Source organism: Coregonus lavaretus, assembly GCF_964263955.1.
Source record: "Coregonus lavaretus genome assembly, chromosome: 4".
In the NCBI taxonomy this organism is placed as follows: domain Eukaryota; kingdom Metazoa; phylum Chordata; class Actinopteri; order Salmoniformes; family Salmonidae; genus Coregonus; species Coregonus lavaretus.
This window is the reverse complement of record NC_139991.1, coordinates 73,075,705-73,102,524: the sequence shown is the minus strand read 5'-3', so window position 1 is coordinate 73,102,524 and position 26,820 is coordinate 73,075,705. Positions and strand designations below refer to the sequence as shown.

The 26,820-nt window shown below is 43.6% G+C and overlaps 2 protein-coding genes across 2 annotated transcripts; both read left to right on the top strand.

Moving 5' to 3' along the window:
• Positions 1-356: 356 nt before the first annotated feature.
• On the top strand, positions 357-26,296 carry ca9 (carbonic anhydrase IX). The gene is made up of 11 exons (XM_084160718.1): positions 357-941; positions 6,173-6,205; positions 13,654-13,824; positions 14,012-14,154; positions 14,816-14,908; positions 16,131-16,197; positions 17,962-18,119; positions 22,197-22,323; positions 22,768-22,860; positions 24,515-24,608; positions 25,086-26,296. Exons 1-11 carry the CDS (start codon positions 809-811, stop codon positions 25,144-25,146), a joined length of 1,173 nt encoding a protein of 390 aa, XP_084016844.1. The 5' UTR covers positions 357-808; the 3' UTR covers positions 25,147-26,296.
• On the top strand, positions 18,522-20,534 carry LOC311128535 (uncharacterized protein; the record flags this gene model as incomplete). The annotated part of the gene is made up of 4 exons (XM_084160726.1): positions 18,522-19,025; positions 19,762-19,830; positions 19,864-20,454; positions 20,520-20,534. 4 exons carry the CDS (start codon positions 18,522-18,524, stop codon positions 20,532-20,534), a joined length of 1,179 nt encoding a protein of 392 aa, XP_084016852.1.
• Positions 26,297-26,820: the final 524 nt, after the last annotated feature.

Sequence of the window (26,820 nt, the reverse complement as noted above, 5' to 3'; positions counted from 1 at the left end):
CGCATGTGGCAAATACATTTTGATTTTATTTTATTTCTCCTCACTCCATCAAACTCCCCCTCTCACACCTCCTCTGGGCAGTCTTCTGGACTTCGCTCTGTACAGCTATCGGGACTGAGAGATAGAAAAAGAGAGAGTGTGACAAGGCAGGAGATTAGATAGGGGCTGTGTGTGTGTGTGTGTGTGTGTGTCTGTGTGTGTGTGTGTGTGTCTGTGTGTGTGTGTGTGACCGACCGTGCCTGTGTGTGGGTCTAGTCCAGCAGAGAGGGAGGGAGAGAGGTGGGGGAGAACAGGGAATGTACCGGGCACCTTGAGCAGCTCCTGGGTTCCTGATTGGTGGCTGGGCTGTCCTCCGAGTTGCCTTTAAAAAGCCCAGCACAGATGACCTGGCCCTGGATCCAGTAACGGAGAAGTAGAGGAGACACAGGTCAATGAGTGGAGAAAGAGTCTGAAGACTGAAGCTCGGCATATTGAAGACAACCGTACTCCTTCTACCTTATTGCTAAGTGTGCTCTGTTGAAACCTGCTCTCTTGCCTAGCTGAATATTTCTCTATTCAGGACAACATTATTATTGAGTGTTTGGTTGATAACTAGCTGGGTACTGTCTCACTAAAGACTGTTTGACTGAACACAGACAGACAGTAGACTTCATTACATAGTCTAACTGTAGACTACCTAACAGACAGACAGTAGACCTGTTTAACTGTAGACCTGCATAGTTTAACTGTAGACCTGACAGACCATTTCCAGAGAACTGCCACAGTGCTTGTTTGACACAGGAGATCCTACCAACAATACCTTGACCAGATGATTCTCAAGATCTTCCTCACCCTCCTATTCCTCCATGGTCTGGTGCTAAATGCATCCTCCTCTTCCTCATCCTCCGAAGAGGAGGATGGCGGGAGCAGTGAGAAGGAGAGCGGGGAGCATCATCCTAAAGGTGAGTGTTGTTGTTGCTGCTACTGCCCTAGCAAGGTGGTGTTATTTCAACTGGTCAGATGGGATGTTTTACGATGTTTGGGGACTAGTAGTGTGATGTGTGTAGTGTGTAGTAGTGTGATGTGTTTGGTGCTTCAGAAGACATTGGCTAAGTGTTGAATGGACAGTGGACCTGGTTTCAGTTCCTTCAGACAAGGTCTTTGGTATTGCATCATCGCTTCATTTCGAGATTCATTCATGATTCACTTTTTTATTTGAATACTTGGTTAGATATACATGTATTTTTATTTTTTTAAATAATGCTTTTTTTATTGTAACATCTCAATGAAGACTGCTACTCATGTTTGTATTCAAAAGCTAGACTTTCCAGCAATACTTTTCACCTTTATGCAAGTCTTATAAAACTGGTTTTGATTACAGTTAATTAAACAATTTTTTTAACCCAAAACATGTGTTTTAAAGCCCGTAAGAGTGATTAGGCAAAGCTGCGGATGTGTGTGGGTAAGCGTTTTAACACGAGGAAAATAGAGCCAGTGTTTTTCACCACTGTCATAATCACTCCTCCAGATCACTTCAAGTTAATTTCCCAGTGCAGATAAGTCTCCTAAATGTGTCAGACGCAATTACCACCTAGATAAACAAGTCCTTCCTTTAGACTTTGGACAATGGATGAGACATACAGGGACAGGGATAGGTGTATATATTTTGTTATAACCTACAGTATTATCTTAAATTTCAACAAATAGTTTGAGGATATTGTTTATGGCGAGTCATAACCAAGAGTACTATATTCCAACAAGTGACGACTTAGTGCTTCCTAGTTCAATGTCTTTGATTTCAACAGGGGGTAGCCTACACCTGAGATTATAACATTAGGCAATATACAGTATTTAACCATTCTATTGTACCATTTGTTTGATTTAAACTAGTTTTTACTTAACACTTATTTTTCTTAAAACTGCATTGTTGGTTAAGGGCTTGTAAGTAAGCATTTCACTATAAGGTCCACACCTGTTGTGGCAAATAACATTTGATTTGATTTGATATGTTCCATCATGAAAAGGCATACATGATTCATCAAAGTAAGGATTTCAAGATTCAAAATCATATTTTACATTCATTTTTCTCATGGCATGTAAAGTTCAATTGTTGGCTCTTTATGAATATGCCATGGCAGCCCAATTTCTAAATTAAAACGATTTAATTTTGTCACTGTAAAACCTATTTCCATCAAGTTGTACTCTACTGACAGCTTACAATTAAGTGCTCGGCCCCAAAGAAAATACCTCAGAAAAAAGTTACCCGAGTAGGATTTTCCTCAGCCGACGGTGTTGGCTTCTGTGGTATTTTGTGGGGGATACGGGCACAGTCACTGGGCTACGTGCTGTATTGGGAGTACTGATAACTAAACTAAAGATATGTTTCATCGTGGCTGTCTCACTCTGTCTTTGACAGGAAATCACAAAGTGGGGACAGCAAGACACGTTCTATACACCATGTCTCCACTCATAAGACTAGTGTTGACACTGTAGACTACACACTTGACTTGGCAGCATCTGGTCCCAAATATTGGATCTAGTCAATATTATACATACGATTTTATACACACGTTTTTGATGTGACTGAGAAAGGTTTTCATGAAGAACAAGACTAAAACTAAAACCTTGTAAAGATTATGGATGAACATTCTCTAACTGGATTTATGAAGCAAAATAGGGATGTCAAAAAGATAGCTGTCCCTAAAGGACATGCTGTGTTTTGCTAAATAGACAGACAATTTGGATAGAACATCCCATGCCTCATGTGAGAGAAAAAAAAGAAACGGTTCAATTCTTTCATACAAATAATCAGACCTTTGAAAATACCTGAAGACAAAAACAAGGAATCCTTTAGCTCTTTTAAAACAAGATTGTTGGCATCGATGGAAGTTGCCCAACAAACTTATTAGGGTTTCAGTGTTTACAAATACCAAAACAGTGAGTGTACTAATCCATATTAAGCACTTGTGAGAACAAGCACATCTTCTGTTTATTTTCACACAGAGACATGCTTCCATGGTGGCTGTTTGAAACTAAATTTGGCTGGTATTTTGAACTGTCTAAAGAAAGGTTAAACATTTACTTTAACACATCCTTGTTATGAATAGGAAGGACTTTTATTTCCAACACTATCTTTCTTTTGATACAATAATCAGATGCAGTGGGATTTGGAAAAGTCGTTTATAGAAAAGTATTTACACCCAATTAAATGTTAACCATTGTAGCCTAACTAATCATTTCCAGAATTACCTTAGTTCATCCACCTTATGGGCAATAAAAAAGTCAAATTACAGCTTACCAAAAATAAAAGCAAATTCATGCTTCTTTACCATCTTTTGGCGTAATAATGCAATGATCTCTGATGAGGTGGACTAATAAGGTCAAATGTATTTGAAATGACTCATATATACTGACATCAGGATCAGGGTTTTAGTTCTACTGACACACTGTGGAAGAAATGACGTACTAAATGTTAGACTGCACATTCCGAATCACACACACATCACATTCTGCCACAAGACCTGACTGTACGTTTTCCAAGGCACGTAGAGGCCCTGGCCCTGGCAAAAGGTGCAGTGATTCAGAATGTGCAGTCCAGCATTTCATCAGCCAATCCTTCCACCATGTGTCAGACTCAATACCAGTAATACACTCCTGTCTTCTGTGTGGCTACCTACCACAGAAACACACAAACCAATAGCATGGTGGCTGTAGAATTAAAAAGAGGCATCACCAATGTTCGGGTAAAATATTGAATTCATGATTTACTGACCAAGTGTTAAACATGGGGTTCTGCCTGTGGCTTTTCTCAGTGGGTGGTAAGTCAAACAGACAGGTGAATCAACTGAACGTTCCCTCCAAACTTGTTGGCGAGGTTGTTATAGTAAACTAAAACTAGGGGGAAAAAGAGAGTAAACTGAAATGAAAATAAAAAAACTGAAACCTTTTGAGAAAATTATATCAAACTGAAAGTCAACTCAGTCTGGCTGTGTGCAGTGGGTGACTTCTCACCCGTTTCTAAATCAAGTCTGAACACGTCACATCACAGAACTACCGGTTTCTTAAATTAAGGGTCACCTCCCTCCCTAAAGTATGTATTTGACAGACACAGTGAGGTTTTCATAGTCCAGTCTCACTGCCAGTTGTTCAATGCATCAAACTTCTCACTAAGATTCCTCAGTCCAGTCCTATGGTCTATTCTTGAAGGGGGATAACTGTATTCCAAATTGAATCATGGTTTTAGTGATGTCAGCATTCTGATGATATCATCATCAGGCATGTCTTTAGGTGATGACATGCTCATAATGGTGAAACTGACGGAGGAGCTATAATGGAGCCCAGTCTGTCCCCTCGGTCTCCCTGGTGGCTCAGGGGCCATGTAACGCAACAATGACCCAGAGTTTTACAATCAGGCTGTTTGGATCCGTCTGCCCTCTTAGGAACATGGCTCTCTGTCCCATCTGATCCCCCTGAGCAAGGCTTAAGGTGTCCGCGTGTTTCTCAGCCAAAACAGTTCGAAATTATTCGTGCATATATTATGACACTTTGAAGTTTTGGATTCAAAAAATAATAATTGCGGCTGTTCGGGCACACAACCATTTTTCTAGAGGCAAGCTGAAATCGGTAGCCGAAGTCTACGCCCCTTCATCGGTGATTGGTCAACAGTAGGGATTCTTCAATAAAGTATTTGTTGTCATTCAACGAGAGACGATTCGTTTTCATGCAAATTATTTCATTGAGAAATACTGCACCAAACATCCTAGTTAGATGTAAAATTTCGTGACTAAGATCTCCTCTGCAAAAACGTCAAAATTAATGACAGATTTTTTTAGTTATCTTAGATTAATTCTGACTATTTTAAGGAAAGTGTATACTAGCTACGGCGTCTCAAAATGGACAAACAGTACTATTGCCGCTTTTTTCACGTATTTCAAGTGAAAGTCTTTTAAGGGAGTATGCGAGTACACTCATTCGGTTCTCCGCAAGGCGCCAGACGAGCTGAAGCTTTCTGACGCCTTTACTGGCAGGCTGGATAATAGACTCATTCACACAAGGGCATACAGTGGGGATTGATAATGGACACGTTCACACAAGAGCATACAGTGGGGATTGTGTGTGTGGCTAAAAGAGTAAAAGCAAATATCTGAGTCATCCAAAACCAAAGTGCTCAGATACATGGCTCTTTCAACTTGGATTAGAATTTGGCTGCTTCCTGTTAACCATTTAAGGCACATACACTGATGAAATACATCCTGAATGGTTGACCAGAATTGTATGGTTATGCCTAAATATGTACTTTCGTAAATTGATATGTATTGGGTAAGCCTACAGTGGGGGAAAAAAGTATTTAGTCAGCCACCAATTGTGCAAGTTCTCCCACTTAAAAAGATGAGAGAGGCCTGTAATTTTCATCATAGGTACACATCAACTATGACAGACAAAATGAGAAAAAAAATCCAGAAAATCACATTGTAGGATTTTTAATGAATTTATTTGCAAATTATGGTGGAAAATAAGTATTTGGTCAATAACAAAAGTTTCTCAATACTTTGTTATATACCCTTTGTTGGCAATGACACAGGTCAAACGTTTTCTGTAAGTCTTCACAAGGTTTTCACACACTGTTGCTGGTATTTTGGCCCATTCCTCCATGCAGATCTCCTCTAGAGCAGTGATGTTTTGGGGCTGTCGCTGGGCAACACGGACTTTCAACTCCCTCCAAAGATGTTCTATGGGGTTGAGATCTGGAGACTGGCTAGGCCACTCCAGGACCTTGAAATGCTTCTTACGAAGCCACTCGTTTTTAAGTGGGAGAACTTGCACAATTGGTGGCTGACTGATTGTTTTGATAAATGCATTTGTCAATTTCTGTTTGGTTGCTGCAATAGCCTGATATTGCTTAAGCATAATTTGCAACAAACTTTAATAGACAACATATGTAAAGATCCGCTATTTGCTCCCACATATCTGATCCTGAGACAACCTGTTGACCTGAAGCTTTAACCACTACCAGACTAAAAAGTTTGAATTATTATTCTCTAATAATTTCAATTTTTTTAGAGGCCACTTTTTTAGTAACCAGTACAAATATAAGCTCACAAATTAAAATACACATATTCACACAGCTCATATTATTTTGCTGCCTTTCAATACAAATCACTGATTAATTAATCCTCTTCCCTCCTTTCTGCAGGTGTCCCTCATGGTGGACACTGGGGCTACGAAGGTAAATATACACAACCGTTGGTAGTATGAGAATACAGTTCAAGTCGGAAGTTTACATACACTTAGGTTGGAGTCATTAAAACTCGTTTTCCAACCACTCCACAAATTTCTTGTTAACAAACTATAGTTTTGGCAAGTCGGTTGGGACATCTACTTTGTGCATGACACTAGTAATTTTTCCAGCAATTGTTTACAGATGTCACGCCCTGGCTCTGGGGACTCTTAAATGTTGAGCCAGGGTGTGGATTTTTCATTGTTTAGTTTTCTATGTTTTTCGTTCTAGATCGTTTATATCTATGTTGGCCAGGGTGGTTCCCAATCAGAGACAGCTGTAGCTCGTTGTCTCTGATTGGGGACCATACTTAGGCAGCCTTTTGGCATGTTAGTTTTGTGGGATCTTGTTCCGTTAAGGTTTGTGTTGTATAACCTAGGACTTCACGTTTCGTTTGTTGTTTTGTTCGTGTCAGTACAAATAAAGTATGTATGCTTATCACGCTGCGCCTTGGTCCGCTTCATCCGGTAACGATCGTGACAACAGACAGATTATTTCACTTAGAATTCACTGTATCACAATTCAAGTGGGTCAGAAGTTTACATACACTAAATTGACTGTGCCTTTAAACAGCTTGGAAAATTCCAGAAAATGATGTCATGGCTTTAGAAGCTTCTGATAGGCTAATTGACATCATTTGAGTCAATTGAAGGTGTACCTGTGGATATATTTTAAGGCCTACCTTCAAACTCAGAGCCTCTTTGCTTGACATCATGGGAAAATCAAAAGAAATCAGCCAAGACCTCAAAAAAAGAATTGTAGACCTCCACAAGTCTGGTTTATCCTTGGGAGCAATTTCCAAACGCCTGAAGGTACCACGTTAATCTGTACAAATAATAGTACGCAAGTATAAACACCATGTGACCACGCAGCCGTCATACCACTCAGGAAGGTGACGCGTTCTGTCTCCTAGAGATGAACTTACTTTGGTGCGAAAAGTGAAAATCAATCCCAGAACAACAGCAAAGGACCTTGTGAAGATGCTGGAGGAAACAGGTACAAAAGTCCTATATCGACATAACCTGAAAGGCTGCTCAGCGAGGAAGAAGCCAATGCTCCAAAACCGCCAATAAAAAAGCCAGACCACGATTTGCAACTGCACATGGGGACAAAGATCATACTTTTTGGAGAAATGTCCTCTGGTCTGATGAAACAAAAATAGAACTGTTTGGCCATAATGACCATTGTTATGTTTGGAGGAAAAAGGGGGTAGCTTGCAAGCCGAAGAACACCATCCCAACCGTGAAGCACGGGGGTGGCAGCATCATGCTGTGGGGGTGCTTTGCTGTAGGAGGGACTGGTGCACTTCACAAAATAGATGGCATCTGTCAAGACTTCCGCCGAGGCTGCCCCCCCTCCTGGTTCAGGCAGGCTTCGGCGTTCGTCGTCACCGGAGTACTAGCTACTGCCGATCCCATTCTCATCACTCCACTTGTCATGTCTTGTCAATCACACACACCTGATGCTCATTCCCCTAATTAGTATGTGTATAAGTGTTCCCTCTGTTCCCCTTGTCTTTGTGAGTGATTGTTTTGTTGTGAGTGCGTGCGTGTAGCTCGGTTGAGCTACATTTCACTGTGTTATTGCCAAGGTGGATGTTTTCCCTTGTACAGTTTCGTTTGAAGTTTGGGGTATTTGATTTATGCAAATGGATTAAACTCTGGACTTCGGTATTTTACCTCCTGCGCCTGACTCCTTCTTTCACACCTCGTCACAGAATCACTCACCCGATATGGAGACAGCAGGAGAAGACCGCATGCCTGGAGTTGTGGCAAGGGTCCAGGAGCATTCCTCAATGTTGGCCAGCATGGGGGAAGCGATGGATCGGGTTCTACAGGTGGTAGAATGCCTGGAGAGGAAAGGATCCGATCTATCGAGACCAGCTCTTCAACCGGATCCAGCCACCTACACCCCAGCCCCTGGAGGGATCCAGATATCCAGGCCACCGGCGTTTGACGGGACTGCAGCGCGATGTAAGGGATTCCTATTCCAACTGGAGTTGTATTTCTCCAGCATCAGACCGGAGCCCCGGGAGCGGGAGAAGGTATCCGTCCTCGTTTCCTGCCTTTGTGGGAGAGCCCTGGAGTGGGCCAACGTGGTATGGAACGAAGGTGGTACCACGTTGGATAACTACAGGGAGTTTGCTCGCCTCTTTCGGGCCGTTTTTGATCACCAGCCTGAGGGTGAACGACTGGGACGTGGACCGCTCAGGACTACGCGCTGGAGTTCCAGACGCTGGCAGCGGGGTCCGGGTGGAACGAGCGGGCCCTGATAGACCATTTCCGGTGCCACCTAAGGGAGGACGTCCGACGGGAGCTAGCCTGCCGGGATGCCATGCTATCGTTCTCCCAACTGGTGGACATGGCCATCCGCCTGGACAATCTGCTAGCAGCCAGAGGACGTCCTGGTAGGGGTCTGCCCGTTCCCACTCCAGACGACTCTGACCCCGAGCAGATGGAGCTGGGGGGAGCCGCCTGTCGAGAGAGCGCAGGAGGACAGCGACAGTGCCACTCTGGTGGCACGTAGGAAAAATCCACCTTATGATGCAGTCAACGTTCTTTTGGGTCTGGAGGCGGTACCCCCACAAAGTCCAGACGGTACCCCCACCGTGCGCATTCCCCCCGAATACCATGATCTGGTGCTCGCGTTTTCCAAGACGCAAGCGACTAAATTACCACCTCATCGGGAGGGGGATTGCGCGATAAACCTTCGGGTAGACGCTGTACCTCCCAGGAGTCTTGTGTATCCCCTGTCGCAGGCTGAAACGGATGCTATGGAAATATACGTCACCGAGTCCCTGCGCCAGGGGTATATACGTCCCTCCACTTCACCTGCCTCCTCGAGTTTCTTCTTTGTGAAGAAGAAAGATGGCGGTTTATGCCCGTGAATTGATTATCGACCACTGAATAATGTGACGGTATGATTTAGTTATCCTCTTCCCCTCATTCCTTCAGTGATTGAGTCAATGCATGGGGCCTGTTTTTTCATCAAAGTAGACCTCAGGAGTGCCTACAACCTGGTGCGTATTCGGGAAGGGGATGAGTGGAAAACAGCATTCAGCACAATCTCGGGGCATTATGAATACCTGGTGATGCCCTACGGTTTGATGAATGCTCCATCCGTTTTCCAGTCCTTTGTGAACGAGGTGTTTCGGGACATGCTTGGTCGTGGTGTGGTGGTCTACATCGATGACATCCTGGTGTATTCCGCTACGCGCGCCGAGCATGTGTCCCTGGTTCGCAAAGTACTGGTCCGACTGCTGGAAAATGATCTTTATGCCAAGGCAGAGAAGTGTGAGTTTTTCCAGCAGTCAATCTCCTTCCTCGGATATCGCATTCCACCACAGGAGTGGAGATGGACGGAGACCGCATTGCAGCCGTGCATAATTGGCCGACTCCAACCACGGTAAAGGAGGTGCAGCGCTTCCTTGGCTTTGCCAACTACTATCGAAGGTTTATTCAGGGTTTATTCGGGGTTTTGGCAAGGTCATTACCTCCTTGTTGAAGGGTGGGCCGTCCCGGCTCCGCTGGTCTGCTGAGGCTGATTTGGCATTCAGTAGATTGCGGGGTCTGTTCACCTCAGCCCCGGTACTGGCTCACCCCGATCCATCACTACCGTTCGTAGTGGAGGTGGATGCGTCCGAGGTAGGGATAGGAGCTGTCTTATCCCAACGCTCGGGCACGCCACCCGAGCTCCGCCCCGTGCCTTATTTTCTAAGAAGCTCAGCTCGGCTGAGCAGAATTATGGCATTGGTGATCGGGAGCTGTTGGCTGTTGTCTGAGCTTTGACGGTGTGGAGACATTGGCTCGAAGGGGCGAAACACCCTTTCCTCGTCTGGACAGACCACCGTAACCTGGAGTACATTCGGGCAGCGAGGAGGCTGAATCCTCGCCAGGCAAGGTGGGCCCTCTTCTTCACCCGGTTTGATTTCGCACTCTCATACATTCCGGGTACGAAGAACGTGAAGGCAGACGCACTGTCTCGGCTGTATGACACAGAGGAGAGCACCAGAGACAACACCCCCATACTCCCGGCCTCATGCATTGTGGCGCTGGTAGGATGGGCGATGGACGCAGATATAGCGCAGGCATTACGCACAGATCCATCTCCACTGCAGTGTCCAGCTGGGCTGCAGTACGTGCCTGCGCTTATCCGTGATCGTCTGATCTACTGGGCACACATGTCACCCTCCTCTGGTCATCCAGGTATCGGTCGTACAATGCGCTGCCTGACCGAGAAGTACTGGTGGCCTACCTTGGCTAAGGACGTGAGGGTGTATGTTTCCTCATGCTCAGTGTGCACCTAGAGTAAGGCACCCAAGCACCTCTCAGCGGGTAAGCTACAACCTTTACCAGTTCCACAACGACCATGGTCTCACCTGAGTATTGATTTTCTCACTGATCTTCCCCCCTCCCAAGGTAACACCACGATCCTGGTCATTGTGGACCACTTTTCAAAGTCCTGCCGTCTCCTTCCTCTGCCCGGTCTCCCCATGGCCCTACAAACTGCGGAGGCTCTGTTTACTCACGTCTTCCGGCACTACGGGGTACCAGAGGATATAGTGTCCGACCGAGGTCCCCAGTTCACGTCTAGAGTCTGGAAGGCGTTCATGGAACGTCTGGGGGTCTCGGTCAGCCTGACCTCTGGTTTTCACCCCGAGAGCAATGGGCAGGTGGAAAGGGTGAATCAAGATGTGGGTAGGTTCCTGCGGACCTACTGTCAGGACCTTGCCGGGGGAGTGGTCGGTGTTCCTGCCATGGGCAGAATATCCTCAGAACTCTCTCCGCCACTCCTCCACTAACCTAACACTCTTCCAATGTGTTTTGGGTTAGCACCGTGGCACCAGAGCCAGACCGAGGCTCCCGCGGTGGATGACTGGTTTCGGCGTGCGGAGGAGACTTGGGACACTGCCCACGTTCGCCTCCAGTGCGCTGTGCGTCGTCAGAAGGCCAATGCTGGGAGGCCCGGTGTTCGTACCGGTGAATCGAGTCTGGCTCTCGACCCGGAATCTGCCCCTCCGCCTGCCCTGCTGAAAGCTGAGTCCGCCGGTTTGTGGGGCCATTTAAAGTCCTGAGGAGAATAAACGAGGTGACATACAGGTTGTTACTCCCCCTGATTACCGTATTAACCCCTCGTTTCATGTGTCTCTCCTCAGGCCGGTGGTAGCTGGTCCGCTCCAGGAGTCTGAGGTACGGGAGGTTCCTCCGCCTCCTCTGGACATTGAGGGGGCCCCGGCGTACTCGGTCCATTCCATCCTGGATTCGAGGCGTCGGGTGGGGGGCCTTCAGTATCTCGTGGAGTGGGAGGGGTACGGTCCGGAGGAACGGTGCTGGGTCCCAAGGCGGGACATCCTCGATCCCTCCCTGTTGAGGGATTTCCACCGTCGCCATCCAACTCGCCCTGCTCCGCGTCCTCCTGGCCGTCCCCGAGGCCGGGGTCGACGCACTGCTGGAGCCGCGCATCGGGGGGGGGGGGGGGGGGGGGGGTACTGTCATGACTTCCGCCGAGGCTGCCCCCCCTCCTGGTTCGGGCAGGCTTCGGCGTTCGTCGTCACCGGAGTACTAGCTACTGCCGATCCCATTCTCATCACTCCACTTGTCGTGTCTTGTCAATCACACACACCTGGTGCTCATTCCCCTTATTAGTATGTGTATAAGTGTTCCCTCTGTTCCCCTTGTCTTTGTGAGTGATTGTTTTGTTGTGAGTGCGTGCGTGTAGCTCGGTTGAACTACATTTCACTGTGTTATTGCCAAGGTGGATGTTTTCCCTTGTACAGTTTCGTTTGACGCTTGGGGCGTTTGATTTATGCAAACGGTTTAAACTCTGGACTCTGGATTTTACCTCCTGCGCCTGACTCCTTCTTTCACACCTCGTCATAGCATCATGAGGAAGGAAAAATATGTGGATATATTGAAGCAACATCTCAAGACATCAGTCAGGAAGTTAAAGCTTGGTCGCAAATGGGTCTTCCAAATGGACAATGACCCCAAGCATACTTCCAAAGTTGTGGCAAAATGGCTTAAGGACAACAAAGTCAAGGTATTAGAGTGGCCATCAAAAAGCCCTGACCTCAACCCTATAGAAAATGTGTGGCAGGACTGAAAAAGTGTGTGCGAGCAAGGAGGCCTACAAACCTGACTCAGTTAAATCAGCTCTGTCAGGAGGAATGGGCCAAAATTCACCCAACTTATTGTGGGAAGCTTGTGGAAGGCTACCCGAAACGTTTGACCCAAGTTAAACAATTTAAAGGCAATGCTACCAAATACTAATTGAGTGTATGTAAACTTCTGACCCACTGGGAATGTGATGAAAGAAGTAAAAGCTGAAATAAATAATTCTCTCTACAATTATTCAGACATTTCACATTCTTAAAATAAAGTGGTGATCCTAACTGACCTAAGACAATTTTTACTAGGATTAAATGTCAGGAATTGTGAAAAACTGAGTTTAAATGTTTTTGTCTAAGGTGTATGTAAATCTCCGACTTCAACTGTACATGCACTGTATCCTTCTCTCTGCACAGGGTCATCTGCTTTATCAGTCCAACTATCAGTTACCAACACAAGTTTCTTTTTCTATCGCTCAAAGAAAGGCTTATCAAGTCTGTAATAGGAGATAAGCATGTTTTGCTTTAGTTACGGTGGTAAAATAAGATCATAATGTGAGTCACAGGTGCGAACTCTACCAATACTCAAGACACCTTACTTAGCATCTAGTCTTCATTGATATGAGTGGAACATCCCACTGTTAATGTCCACCTCCATGATCGATCTTGTACCTGTTGCTTGGTATTACTCAGTGAGAACAAGCCATCATGTAATTGAATGAGTGAAATTAGAGTGACTTAAGATTGCTTGATAGTTATAAAACAGTTTATTGATAATAATAATAATAATAATTGTATTTGCTATTGTTGATCTCTTCATGACTGGTTGTGATCATGAACTTTAATTTATAGCCTCTTGTTACAGGTGTTGAACCAAACACATTAATACTCCCACATCATTAATCAAATATTATCCTACTGGAGCTAAATAAGACGGTATACAGCTTATTCATTACTATTTCCTGGTGTTCATCACTATTTCCTTGTGGTCATCACTATTTCCTGGTGGTCATCACTATTTACTGGTGGGCATCACTATTTCCTGGTGGTCATCACTATTTACTGGTGGGCATCACTATTTCATGATTTACTACTAACTCTTTCTTGCTGGTGTTCGTAGTTTCAGTGACACTTGCAGTGTCATGCATATTTGTCTTCCGTGATTTACTGTGTAAATCCCATGTGCAAAAAACTTGTATTCATAAGAAGAGAGCTGTGTCTTATCATTAACTAAGTCACACTGCCGAAGGGTCATTGTTCTGTTAATCATTTCCCCACATCCTATTGACAGATCAAGCGGCCTGGTCCTCCGAGTTCTTGCACTGCAGTGGAAAATCCCAGTCTCCCATTGACATTGATACCAGGAGAGCCGTCTATGACCGTAGCCTGCCACCCATAACACTGGAGGGCTACGATCTGACAGATAGCTCAGCATTGACACTGTTGAACAACGGCCATACCTGTAAGTTCCTGGCTGTCTAATATGCATTATATTGAAGGTACGGGCAACATCTATTAGGCAACATTTTTTCCTAATAAAGCTGTACTAAAACGTGGATGGCTTTGCAGAGGGTTCTACACAGGAAAGGCTAAACAGACGGAAGTAGTTCCATGTTGCTTGATGTGTTGTGGTCTGTGTGTGTCTCCAGTGCAGCTGATTCTACCCAACACTATGCGCATCGTCAGTGGGTTTGACAACGAGTTCCGGGCCGCCCAACTGCATTTCCACTGGGGGACCAAAGAGGTGCCAGGATCTGAACACACCATAGATAAAGTCCATTTCCCTGCGGAGGTGAGGAAGTCAGAAATACTGCGGAAATGAAAAATGCCCAGAATTATTGCCGGTTCAATTAGTTTCAACTCAAAATCCTTTCATTGTCCATCAAATGTATATGTAAAGATGGGAAATTGTCTTTGGCATGTGGCTGATAGTCAACATACTAAAAGCAACAACACTGACAAGACAACAAGACAACACTGACACGACAACACAACATTTTTTGTATTTTATTAGGATCCCCATTAGCTGTTGTGAAAGCAGCAGCTACTCTTCCTGGGGTCCACACAAAACATGAATAATGACATAATGCAGAACATAGACAAGAACAGCTCAAGGACAGAACTACAGAAATGTAAAACAAGAAAAAGGTTCTGTACTGACTCAATACTGAGAAAAGAAGCCTACTATTCTAGGCTTTTAACATTTACATTTTCATATATTACATTTATATTCAGTAGCATCTAGGCCATCACTTACACATAGCCTACATATCAGTACATGCACACAAAATATTTAGGTCAAATAGGGGAGAGGTGTTGCTTTGTCGGATTTTTGAAACCACGTTTGCTGTTCACTTGAGCAATAGGAGATGGAAGGGAGTTCCGTGCAATCATGGCTCTAAATAATACTGTGCCAAACAGTGACTGACATGTTCCTGTGCTTCTCTTCCCAGATCCACGTTGTTCATTACAACTCTAAATATGCAAATCTGTCAGAGGCAGCCACCAAATCAGATGGCCTGGCTGTATTAGGGGGCTTCATCGGGGTAAGTTATTCCAGACATGTTGAATTACAGTGGGGGAAAAAAGTATTTAGTCAGCCACCAATTGTGCAAGTTCTCCCACTTAAAAAGATGAGTGAGGCCTGTAATTTTCATCATAGGTACACGTCAACTATGACAGACAAATTGAGATTTTTTTTTCCAGAAAATCACATTGTAGGATTTTTAATGAATTTATTTGCAAATTATGGTGGAAAATAAGTATTTGGTCACCTACAAACAAGCAAGATTTCTGGCTTTCACAGACCTGTAACTTCTTTAAGAGGCTCCTCTGTCCTCCCCTCGTTACCTGTATTAATGGCACCTGTTTGAACTTGTTATCAGTATAAAAGACCACAACCTCAAACAGTCACACTCCAAACTCCACTATGGCCAAGACCAAAGAGCTGTCAAAGGGCTCAAAGATTTTGAGTGAAAACCTCCTTCCATCAGCAAGGGCATTGAAGATGAAACGTGGCTGGGTCTTTCAGCATGACAATGATCCCAAACACACCGCCCGGGCAACGAAGGAGTGGCTTCGTAAGAAGCATTTCAAGGTCCTGGAGTGGCCTAGCCAGTCTCCAGATCTCAACCCCATAGAAAATCTTTGGAGGGAGTTGAAAGTCCGTGTTGCCCAGCGACAGCCCCAAAACATCACTGCTCTAGAGGAGATCTGCATGGAGGAATGGGCCAAAATACCAGCAACAGTGTGTGAAAACCTTGTGAAGACTTACAGAAAACGTTTGACCTGTGTCATTGCCAACAAAGGGTATATAACAAAGTATTGAGAAACTTTTGTTATTGACCAAATACTTATTTTCCACCATAATTTGCAAATAAATTCATAAAAAATCCTACAATGTGATTTTCTGGATTTTCTTATTCTCATTTTGTCTGTCATAGTTGACGTGTACCTATGATGAAAATTACAGGCCTCTCTCATCTTTTTAAGTGGGAGAACTTGCACAATTGGTGGCTGACTAAATACTTTTTTTCCCCACTGTATACCAGTACCCTCATAATAACTCATCATGGTGACTCAAAGGTTTGAAGTTTTATTAGTCTATTTTCATACACCACTATTGGATAAGATTCTAGGATAAGACATTTGTTTTAAATTTCACACACTTAAAAACAGACATTAATCAGGAGAATCCTCAAGATTATTAAATATTTTATACAAAAGTAATCACTTTAATAGGATTCTTCCTGACTCTTTTTTATTTAGATTGGTCTTCATGAGAATGACAACTATGAAAAGATCCTGTCTGCACTCACTGATGTTAGCATTGAAGGTAACCCCGGGATACGCCTCTAGCCAAAGACAATGTTTTGTGGCCAAAACATTGTGTACTACCAACGCTAGATGTAGTTTACATACTCCTTTCTTGAAATGTCCTCGTGTTGTCTCCAACAGATTGGAGACTGTTTTCTCATTTATGCTTTCTAGGTCACAAATGAACATAGCAAGAGAATTTACTGAAAATTAAATAGCACTTTATTACTGAGAACCTAATCTCGGAAACCCAGAACTAAAATCTTGCATAATTGTATCAGAGATATATGAGAAAAGATGCTAACAAGATGAGCAAAGTCTTCACCCCCTTAAACAGAAACTCTCAGCAGGGTTGGGGTCAATTCTGCAAATTCTATTCTAATTCAATTCCCGCTCCATGTAAATTCCATTTAATTCAATTAAATTCCAGGTCAGTCTTTGAATTCAGAGATAATTGAATTCCTCTCAATTCAAATGTTAGGTAAATTCCAAGAATTCAATTCCCACTTTAGTATTATCCCCAACAATTCTATGAATTCTAGATCAAATTCAATTCCCTCAGGCTTTCAGGCTGATCATGTTACTTTTCAGACAGCCTAGCTATAATGGAAATATATACATACAAGTTGAAATTATTTAAAACAAATCCTATAGTAAATTGTTGATACTAAGTGCATTAATTCCATTAACTGGGAAATTTACAAATATTGAATTCCAATTAAATTCCAATTCAAACAGTCCAAACAGTCTAATTCCAATTCCATAACTTGAAGATTGTTGAAATTCAAATTAAATTCAAATTAAATTCTCCACTTCATGAGTGAATTCAAGAATTGAATTGGAATTGACCCCAGCCCTGACTCTCAGCCTAAGCAATGGCCAAATGTCCCCTCCCCTTCTGAAAAGATGTGAACACCTGTGAAATTGTGATTTGTCCAATAGATCAGTGACAGCGAAATCTGTGCACAGCCGATTTATGGCCGTGCAGCATTTACGGCGATTCGACATCTGCAGAAGTCAGAGCAGTCATACTTCTTGCGCTTCGGGGAGCTGTCATACGCATTCAATAAATTGGTCTGCACCGCACCACTCGTAGAGATTCAGGGCTAATCTCTATAGCCATCCAGCTAATTACGAGCAACTGGCTAAACGAAAAGACAAGACCTTACCTTTTCTCAGATGTTGGAGTCCATTTCCTGGTGCTTGACGTAGGAACTCAGCCAAGATGGCATTAAGTAAAAAGGCGGCAAAGTTTTCCCACCTGCATCTCCACTTCAAACCTTCATTTACCTTTACGAGCTTGTCCTGCAACTGCCTCCACTTCTTGTGGCAAGCTTCCCTTTCCATAGATGCGGAAAGAGGTCAATGGAACTCAACCAAAACAATGGAAATTGCCATGGAAACGCGTTGGGGAAAGATGGATGCAGTGGGAGAAAGATCCCGAACTGCATTACAGTTAAAAATGACTTTGACTACCACCACCGATTTCTGTATGCTAGCTATGCTACCAGTTTATGCGAACGGGAGTTAGCATTTATGTGCGTCTGTCCACAACAGATGACTAAGAACCCCCATGGCGTTTCTCACGTTCTTATTGATTAGATTAGGTTAGATAGTACTTTAGTGTCAGTTTTCACAGAAATGTGTATTCCATACAGAAATTGCAGTGCGTTAAAAGAGATTCACAACAAAAGGAGAGACATAAACATTCATGAGAAACAAAATGGCAGCTTAAGGACCCACATGGTCCACACAGTTGATTAACTGTTTTACACCTTTCCAGAGTCTAACACTGAGATCCCCGCCTTCAATGTCCGTCATCTTTTGCCAAACAAGCTGGATCACTTCTACAGATATAACGGCTCCCTTACCACTCCACCCTGCTTCCAAACAGTCAACTGGACCATGTTCAATGAGACCATCACAGTGTCCAGGAGGCAGGTCAGTAATGATACCATAGCATCCAGGAGGCAGGTAAGTAATGATACCACCATAGTGTACAGGAGGCAGGTCAGTAATGATACCATAGTATCCAGGAGGCAGGTAAGTAATGATACCACCATATTGTACAGGAGGTAGGTCAGTAATGATACCACCATAGTGTCCAGGAGGCAGGTCAGTAATGATACCATAGTATCCAGGAGGCAGGTCAGTAATGATACCACCATAGTGTCCAGGAGGCAGGTCAGTAATGATACCACCATAGTGTCCAGGAGGCAGGTCAGTAATGATACCACCATAGTGTCCAGGAGGCAGGTCAGTAATGATACCATAGTGTCCAGGAGGCAGGTCAGTAATGATACCATAGTGTCCAGGAGGCAGGTCAGTAATGATACCACCATAATGTCCAGGAGGCAGGTCAGTAATGATATCATAGTGTACAGGAGGCAGGTCAGTAATGATACCACCATAGTGTACAGGAGGCAGGTCAGTAATGATACCACCATACTGTCCAGGAGGCAGGTCAGTAATGATACCATCATAGTGTCCAGGAGGCAGGTCAGTAATGATACCACCATAGTGTCCAGGAGGCAGGTCAGTAATGATACCACCATAGTGTCCAGGAGGCAGGTCAGTAATGATACCATCATAGTGTCCAGGAGGCAGGTCAGTAATGATGCCACCATAGTGTCCAGGAGGCAGGTCAGTAATGATACCATAGTGTCCAGGAGGCAGGTCAGTAATGATACCATAGTGTCCAGGAGGCAGGTCAGTAATGATACCATAGTGTCCAGGAGGCAGGTCAGTAATGATACCACCATAGTGTCCAGGAGGCAGGTCAGTAATGATACCATAGTGTCCAGGAGGCAGGTCAGTAATGATGCCACCATAGTGTCCAGGAGGCAGGTCAGTAATGATGCCACCATAGTGTTTTTTTTATTTTTTTATTTAACCTTTATTTAACCAGGTAAGCCAGTTGAGAACAAGTTCTCATTTACAACTGCGACCTGGCCAAGATAAAGCAAAGCAGTGCGATAAAAACAACACAGAGTTACATATGGGGTAAAAAACATAAAGTCAAAAATACAACAGAAAATATATATACAGTGTGTGCAAATGTAGCAAGTTATGGAGGTAAGGCAATAAATAGGCTATAGTGCAAAATAATTACAATAGTATTAACACTGGAATGCTAGATGTGCAAGAGATTATGTGCAAATAGAGATACTGGGGTGCAAAAGAGCTAAATAAATAACAATATAGGGATGAGGTAGTTGGGTGGGCTAATTTCAGATGGGCTGTGTACAGGTGCAGTGATCGGTAAGGTGCTCTGACAACTGATGCTTAAAGTTAGTGAGGGAGATAAGAGTGTCCAGCTTCAGAGATTTTTGCAATTCGTTCCAGTCATTGGCAGCAGAGAACTGGAAGGAATGGCGGCCAAAGGAGGTGTTGGCTTTGGGAATGACCAGTGAGATATACCTGCTGGAGCGCAGACTACGGGTGGGTGCTGCTATGGTGACCAATGAGCTAAGATAAGGCGGGGATTTGCCTAGCAGTGATTTATAGATGGCCTGGAGCCAGTGGGTTTGACGACGAACATGTAGTGAGGACCAGCCAACAAGAGCGTGTGTCCAGGAGGCAGGTCAGTAATGATACCACCATAGTGTCCAGGAGGCAGGTCAGTAATGATACCATAGTGTCCAGGAGGCAGGTCAGTAATGATATCATAGTGTACAGGAGGCAGGTCAGTAATGATACCACCATAGTGTCCAGGAGGCAGGTCAGTAATGATACCACCATAGTGTCCAGGAGGCAGGTCAGTAATGATACCACCATAGTGTCCAGGAGGCAGGTCAGTAATGATACCACCATAGTGTCCAGGAGGCAGGTCAGTAATGATACCACCATAGTGTCCAGGAGGCAGGTCAGTAATGATACCACCATAGTGTCCAGGAGGCAGGTCAGTAATGATACCATAGTGTCCAGGAGGCAGGTCAGTAATGATACCATAGTGTCCAGGAGGCAGGTCAGTAATGATACCACCATAGTGTCCAGGAGGCAGGTCAGTAATGATACCATAGTGTCCAGGAGGCAGGTCAGTAATGATACCATAGTGTCCAGGAGGCAGGTCAGTAATGATACCACCATAGTGTCCAGGAGGCAGGTCAGTAATGATACCATAGTGTCCAGGAGGCAGGTCAGTAATGATACCATAGTGTCCAGGAGGCAGGTCAGTAATGATACCATAGTGTCCAGGAGGCAGGTCAGTAATGATACCACCATAGTGTCCAGGAGGCAGGTCAGTAATGATACCACCATAGTGTCCAGGAGGCAGGTCAGTAATGATACCACCATAGTGTCCAGGAGGAAGGTCAGTAATGATACCACCATAGTGTCCAGGAGGCAGGTCAGTAATGATATCATAGTGTCCAGGAGGCAGGTCAGTAATGATACCATAGTGTCCAGGAGGCAGGTCAGTAATGATACCACCATAGTGTCCAGGAGGCAGGTCAGTAATGATACCATAGTGTCCAGGAGGCAGGTCAGTAATGATACCATAGTGTCCAGGAGGCAGGTCAGTAATGATACCACCATAGTGTCCAGGAGGCAGGTCAGTAATGATACCATAGTGTCCAGGAGGCAGGTCCGTAATGATACCATAGTGTTCAGGAGGCAGGTCAGTAATGATACCATAGTGTCCAGGAGGCAGGTCAGTAATGATACCACCATAGTGTCCAGGAGGAAGGTCAGTAATGATACCACCATAGTGTCCAGGAGGCAGGTCAGTAATGATATCATAGTGTCCAGGAGGCAGGTCAGTAATGATACCATAGTGTCCAGGAGGCAGGTCAGTAATGATACCACCATAGTGTCCAGGAGGCAGGTCAGTAATGATACCATAGTGTCCAGGAGGCAGGTCAGTAATGATACCATAGTGTCCAGGAGGCAGGTCAGTAATGATACCACCATAGTGTCCAGGAGGCAGGTCAGTAATGATACCATAGTGTCCAGGAGGCAGGTCCGTAATGATACCATAGTGTTCAGGAGGCAGGTCAGTAATGATACCATAGTGTCCAGGAGGCAGGTCAGTAATGATACCACCATAGTGTCCAGGAGGCAGGTCAGTAATGATACCACCATAGTGTCCAGGAGGCAGGTCGGTAATGATACCACCATAGTGTCCAGGAGGCAGGTCAGTAATGATACCATAGTGTCCAGGAGGCAGGTCAGTAATGATACCACCATAGTGTCCAGGAGGCAGGTCAGTAATGATACCACCATAGTGTCCAGGAGGCAGGTCGGTAATGATACCACCATAGTGTCCAGGAGGCAGGTCAGTAATGATACCACCATAGTGTCCAGGAGGCAGGTCAGTAATGATACCATAGTGTCCAGGAGGCAGGTCAGTAATGATACCATAGTGTCCAGGAGGCAGGTCAGTAATGATACCATAGTGTCCAGGAGGCAGGTCAGTAATGATACCATAGTGTCCAGGAGGCAGGTCAGTAATGATACCACCATAGTGTCCAGGAGGCAGGTCGGTCACCAACCTACTATGACTCTGGAGATTGATTTACAGATTGACTTGCATCATGTATACCTCCTGGAGAGTTACAGATTGACTTGCATCATGTATACCTCCTGGAGAGTTACAGATTGACTTGCATCATGTATACCTCCTGGAGAGTTACAGATTGACTTGCATCATGTATACCTCCTGGAGAGTTACAGATTGACTTGCATCATGTATACCTCCTGGAGAGTTACAGATTGACTTGCATCATGTATACCTCCTGGAGAGTACAAGCGATCCACAACTACAAGTACTGTATGTCTGTATTTTCATGTCTAAAAATAGATCTTCAAACAAGAGAGATTTAGACAGAGCATTTAGAAAGAGCACTACTAGATACTGTTTTAATTTGTTCTAGTCATTTATTCAATTCAATGATCTGGTAATCTGTTTGAAAACTGTGTGGGTCATGTGGGCTGAACATAACAGTAGAATCTATCTTCAATCTACAATCTGGTAATGGATCTCCATGTTGACGGTGTCCATGTTGTGTTGTTCTCCAGTTGGCTGCTCTGGAGGACACCCTGAAAGCAGGCCAACACCAGCACCTGACCAAGAACTTCAGAGCACCTCAGCTTCTACACGGGAGACACGTCCTCGCCTCGTTCACGGACACTCCCACCATAGTCGGTTAGTAAACATCGTCCCCCCCTATGTACACTTGACGTGTGTTCCACCTTAGGCAACCTCGCTGTCAGGTACATACTTCATGTCACGTGGGTTCATGCATGACCTTGTAAAGGTTGGGAGTACTTATCTTTCAGAGACAAACTCACCACTCAAAGGCAGAGGTATTGCGTGATAACACACAACCTTCGGCACCAGTTCACAAGAAAATCTGAAAATTCCTTCTACATGATACATCTCATATTATTGGTGTGACGGTTGCATGAGAGGCCACAGGTGGTCGAATCTAGGGAATTCTGTAATTTATTCATTCATTCATGTTCTTCTCACCACTACACTTTTCACATTGATAGAGTATTGTTATTATTGTTATTAATATTATTATTATTATTGTACTTTCTATCTATTCCCGTTGACATTGAGATAAGTCATTGTTTTTGCTTGCAGTTGCAGGACGTCCAAGTATCTCTATCAACACCTTGTCGGAGACTGATGCCTCTAACAGTGAAGGGCCATCAACTGGGCCATCCAGTAAGCAAAGTATTATAAGTCCAAAGACTATTTTTAGTATGATTTTAAAAAGTCCAACTCTGACGACTCTGGAGTTATATGATGTACAATAGTCCCTTCTCACAGCCGCTGTCATGCGGAGCACCGAGAGACTAGAAATGTAAGGACAACCATTTCGTTTAAATGTGGGCTAATAATCCCCAGTACATCACTAGGGCCAAGCTTCCTGCCATCCAGGACCTCTATACCAGGCGGTGTCAGAGGAAGACTCTAAAAATTGTCAAAGACTCCAGCCACCCTAGTCATAGACTGTTCTCTCTGCAACTGCACGGCAAGCGCTACTGTCTGTTTATTATCAATGCATAGTCACTTTAACTCTACCTACATGTACATATTACCTCAACTAAGCTGTGCCCTCGCACATTGACTCTGTACCGGTACCCCCTGTATATAGCCTCGCTACTGTTATTTTATTGCATTGTTGGTTAAGGGCTTGTAAGTAAGCATTTCACTGTAAGGATAACCTGTTGTATTCGGCACTTGACAAATAAAATGTGATTTGATTTGATAATCGTGTTGACTATGCAGGCACCAATTGTCATCCATTTTAAAAAAAGATGGTAGCCTGATCCCAGATCAGTTTGTGCTATCATTTCAACATTGTTTGGCATGACAAAGAGTGACAAGGAGTTAACAAGTAGCTGACATGAGCACAAACAGATCTGGGACCAGTCTAAAACGCTGGTGGTGCACAAACAGATCTGGGACCAGTCTAAAACGCTGGTGGTGCACAAACAGATCTGGGACCAAGCTAAAACGCTGGTGGTGCACAAACAGATCTGGGACCAAGCTAAAACGCTGGTGGTGCATAGGAAAAGGATTGTCTGGACGTACATGGATTTTATAAGGGCAGGTGGCACATGGTAGCCATGCTCCCTTGTCTTAATGTTTCATTGAACATGCTCTTAGGCTGTTTGCCATGCAGATAACTGGAGTCCTGTGTGTGCTATGTAGTGTGTACACAGCACCTTGACTTTTCATTATTGACGTGATCGATGTCACTGGCTTTGAGTTGTAAAGGTACACTGTTATCGGAGTAGAGTGAAGTTGCTCCAAGACGCTGATCTTGGGCCAGTTTTACATTTCCCCCATTAATGGTTAAGGTTAGGATTGGGGAAGGGAAAGCTGATCCTAGATCTGTGCCTAGGGGAAACTTTAGATGTAGATTGTACGTATCAGTTAAACAAGGCCTTGTGCTCTGAGCTGATGTTATATGTTCACCATGCTGACCTTACCTGTGTGGCAAGAACACAGACTGTTTATGTGTAGGACAGTTTACTTGTGGGGGTAAGGTCAGTTTTACATGTTTTAATATACATGTCCCTCTCTTTTTCATGTTCCTGAAGAGGGCCTGGCAAGAGGTAAGCTGTGCTCAACAGTAATACAAATCCAACATGCACAACTTCTATCTAAATCTAAGAAATACATTTTTAAACGGTCTAAATACTTTCCAATTTATTCACTTTTTACACAGTATTTAAATGAATTTAAACACTGAATATGTAATTGATTACTGATTATGTTAAACTTTAAAAATTCAGAATTGGTTTGAAACTGCCCTATTAAGGTAGGTTCATAAGTAACATCTACATGGTAAACATCAAATGTATCTCTTGATTTACAGGAGATATCTTGGCCATAGCCTTTGGAGCTCTCTTTGCCGTCACCTTGCTGCTATTCACGCTCTACGCATACCAACAGCGTAAAAAATACTCTGTGTAAGTAAGACTCCTGTTCTTCTCATTTCTGACGAATGATGAGTTCTGGTGTTGTTCCCGGCATTTTCCAGAATGAAGACAGTCTTTGGCTGGCCTGTCCAATCATAAAACCAAATATCCATGGAAAGATTCCTCTGTTTTGGTGTGCAACGTATGTTTATTGCTGAAGACCAAATGTCCTTTGTCAAAGACCAAAATGTATTTTGTCAAAGATTGTTTAAATAAGAATAAGTCGTATCGTGACCCTCTGTTCCCTTGATTCCGGGATTCGTCATGTTTTCTAACGATTGGACCCTCTGCATACTATACATACAGCTATACGTACACATACAGTGTATATAAACTGGTCAATATTGACCATTGTTATGTCATTCATACGGGCTACAAGTACACTCTTATGCCACTGAGTTAAGCAGAGGACACAGGCTGCAGGTACATGTGTTGTAGACTAAGTGTATGTATTTCCTTTCTCTGCAGTATCAAAAAGGACTCCAGACAGAACGTTATCTACAAACCAGCAACTAAAGAAGAGGCATAGATGTCACTGGAAAGGATTCCTATTCAGATTCCATATTCAAACTATTTTCAATAATAATTAAAGAGATTCTCCAGTACTTTTGTATACCTTTTAGCCAGTAGTTCTGAAAGTAGCTCTCACAAGCCAAAAGTCCCAGAAAATGGCATACTATGTCAGTTCATGTGCAGATGCTGTATGCGCAACGTGTCATCGCTCTGCTGTGGTGCATGATGTGCCTCTTGCTAGCTGTCACTAATATGGCGAGGGGTTGAAGCTCATTGGTTGAAATCAAACTGTCCCACGTGTAGGGAAAATGGACCAGCACAGCTTTTCAAACTAGGGATTTCATGGAAAATTGAGGTAAGACAGTCATTCTGCTCATAGATTATGAATGTATGAACTACACATTGACACATCCAGCCCAATGTGGGATGTTTAAAAAATGCTTAGTAGTCGGCAGAGTTCCGGAGCGTGTCTTTAAAACATTGATGAAAGAGAATTCATATTGCTCAACCCAAGTTTGACATTTGCTCAGAATGAATGTCCTTGTCTTTTGTTGGTTTAACTATGTAATATGTGTATATGGTATGTACAGAATAATAGCTATAGTTACCACAAGTAGGAATGTATACAATGTGTTCTATAAAATTGTGGTGTTAAAATTCAAAAATGTTCATGAATACAATCTACCCGTCAATGTTCTAACTCCAATACAATTGACTTACTGTCAATTAAGAAAGTCAAATCACTTTTTCCCAGGGTGTTCACTTGGTTACAAGTACTAGAGCTGCAAGTGTTATGCTGTATTGTATGTGTTGGATATCATGCAGGAAGTGTTTTATATGAGTATTGTATTGTTATTGCTATATATGCCCTAATGTATTCACACTCGTCACTAATACTGTTAAGTTGTTTTGTAGTTTACCTTCTCACCTCTCCACAATGGTGTATACTGATGTGCAATTGGACCTTGAAATGTACAATTAATGTGTCATATTCTTATAAAGTCTGTCTCATATGCCATCTATTAACTATGTGCAATACAAATCTACCAAAATGGTGGTTAAATTAAGTCATATAAAATAGTGTGTGATTTTGTTAGGTGGGTCAATCATCAGTAAAATGCCTATACTGTTATACATATTACGGTTCCTCTATGTATTAAACATTAAAAAAATAAAAATAATCTACTGTATTACACATACCATTTATATAGACATACGCAGTATGATCAGGGAATCAAATAGACAACATATGGTGCCTGTGTGTGTGAATGTCTTAGAGAAGAGTTGGGAATGTCAGCTGAACATGAACCCCAGCTGGCATGGACCATGTACAGTGGGGAAAAAAAGTATTTAGTCAGCCACCAATTGTGCAAGTTCTCCCACTTAAAAAGATGAGAGAGGTCTGTAATTTTCATCATAGGTACACGTCAACTATGGCAGACAAATTGAGATTTTTTTTCTCCAGAAAATCACATTGTAGGATTTTTAATTAATTTATTAGCAAATTCTGGTGGAAAATAAGTATTTGGTCACCTACAAACAAGCAAGATTTCTGGCTCTCACAGACCTGTAACTTCTTCTTTAAGAGGCTCCTCTGTCCTCCACTCGTTACCTGTATTAATGGCACCTGTTTGAACTTGTTATCAGTATAAAAGACACCTGTCCACAACCTCAAACAGTCACACTCCAA

Coding starts and splice junctions, on each gene's coding strand:
- ca9 (XM_084160718.1), top strand. CDS start 809: ATGATTCTCAAGATCTTCCTCACCCTCCTATTCCTCCATGGTCTGGTG. Junction 14,909..16,130: donor TATTAGGGGGCTTCATCGGG/GTAAGTTATTCC, acceptor TTTTTTATTTAG/ATTGGTCTTCATGAGAATGA. Junction 22,861..24,514: donor TGGGCCATCCAGTAAGCAAA/GTATTATAAGTC, acceptor CTTGATTTACAG/GAGATATCTTGGCCATAGCC.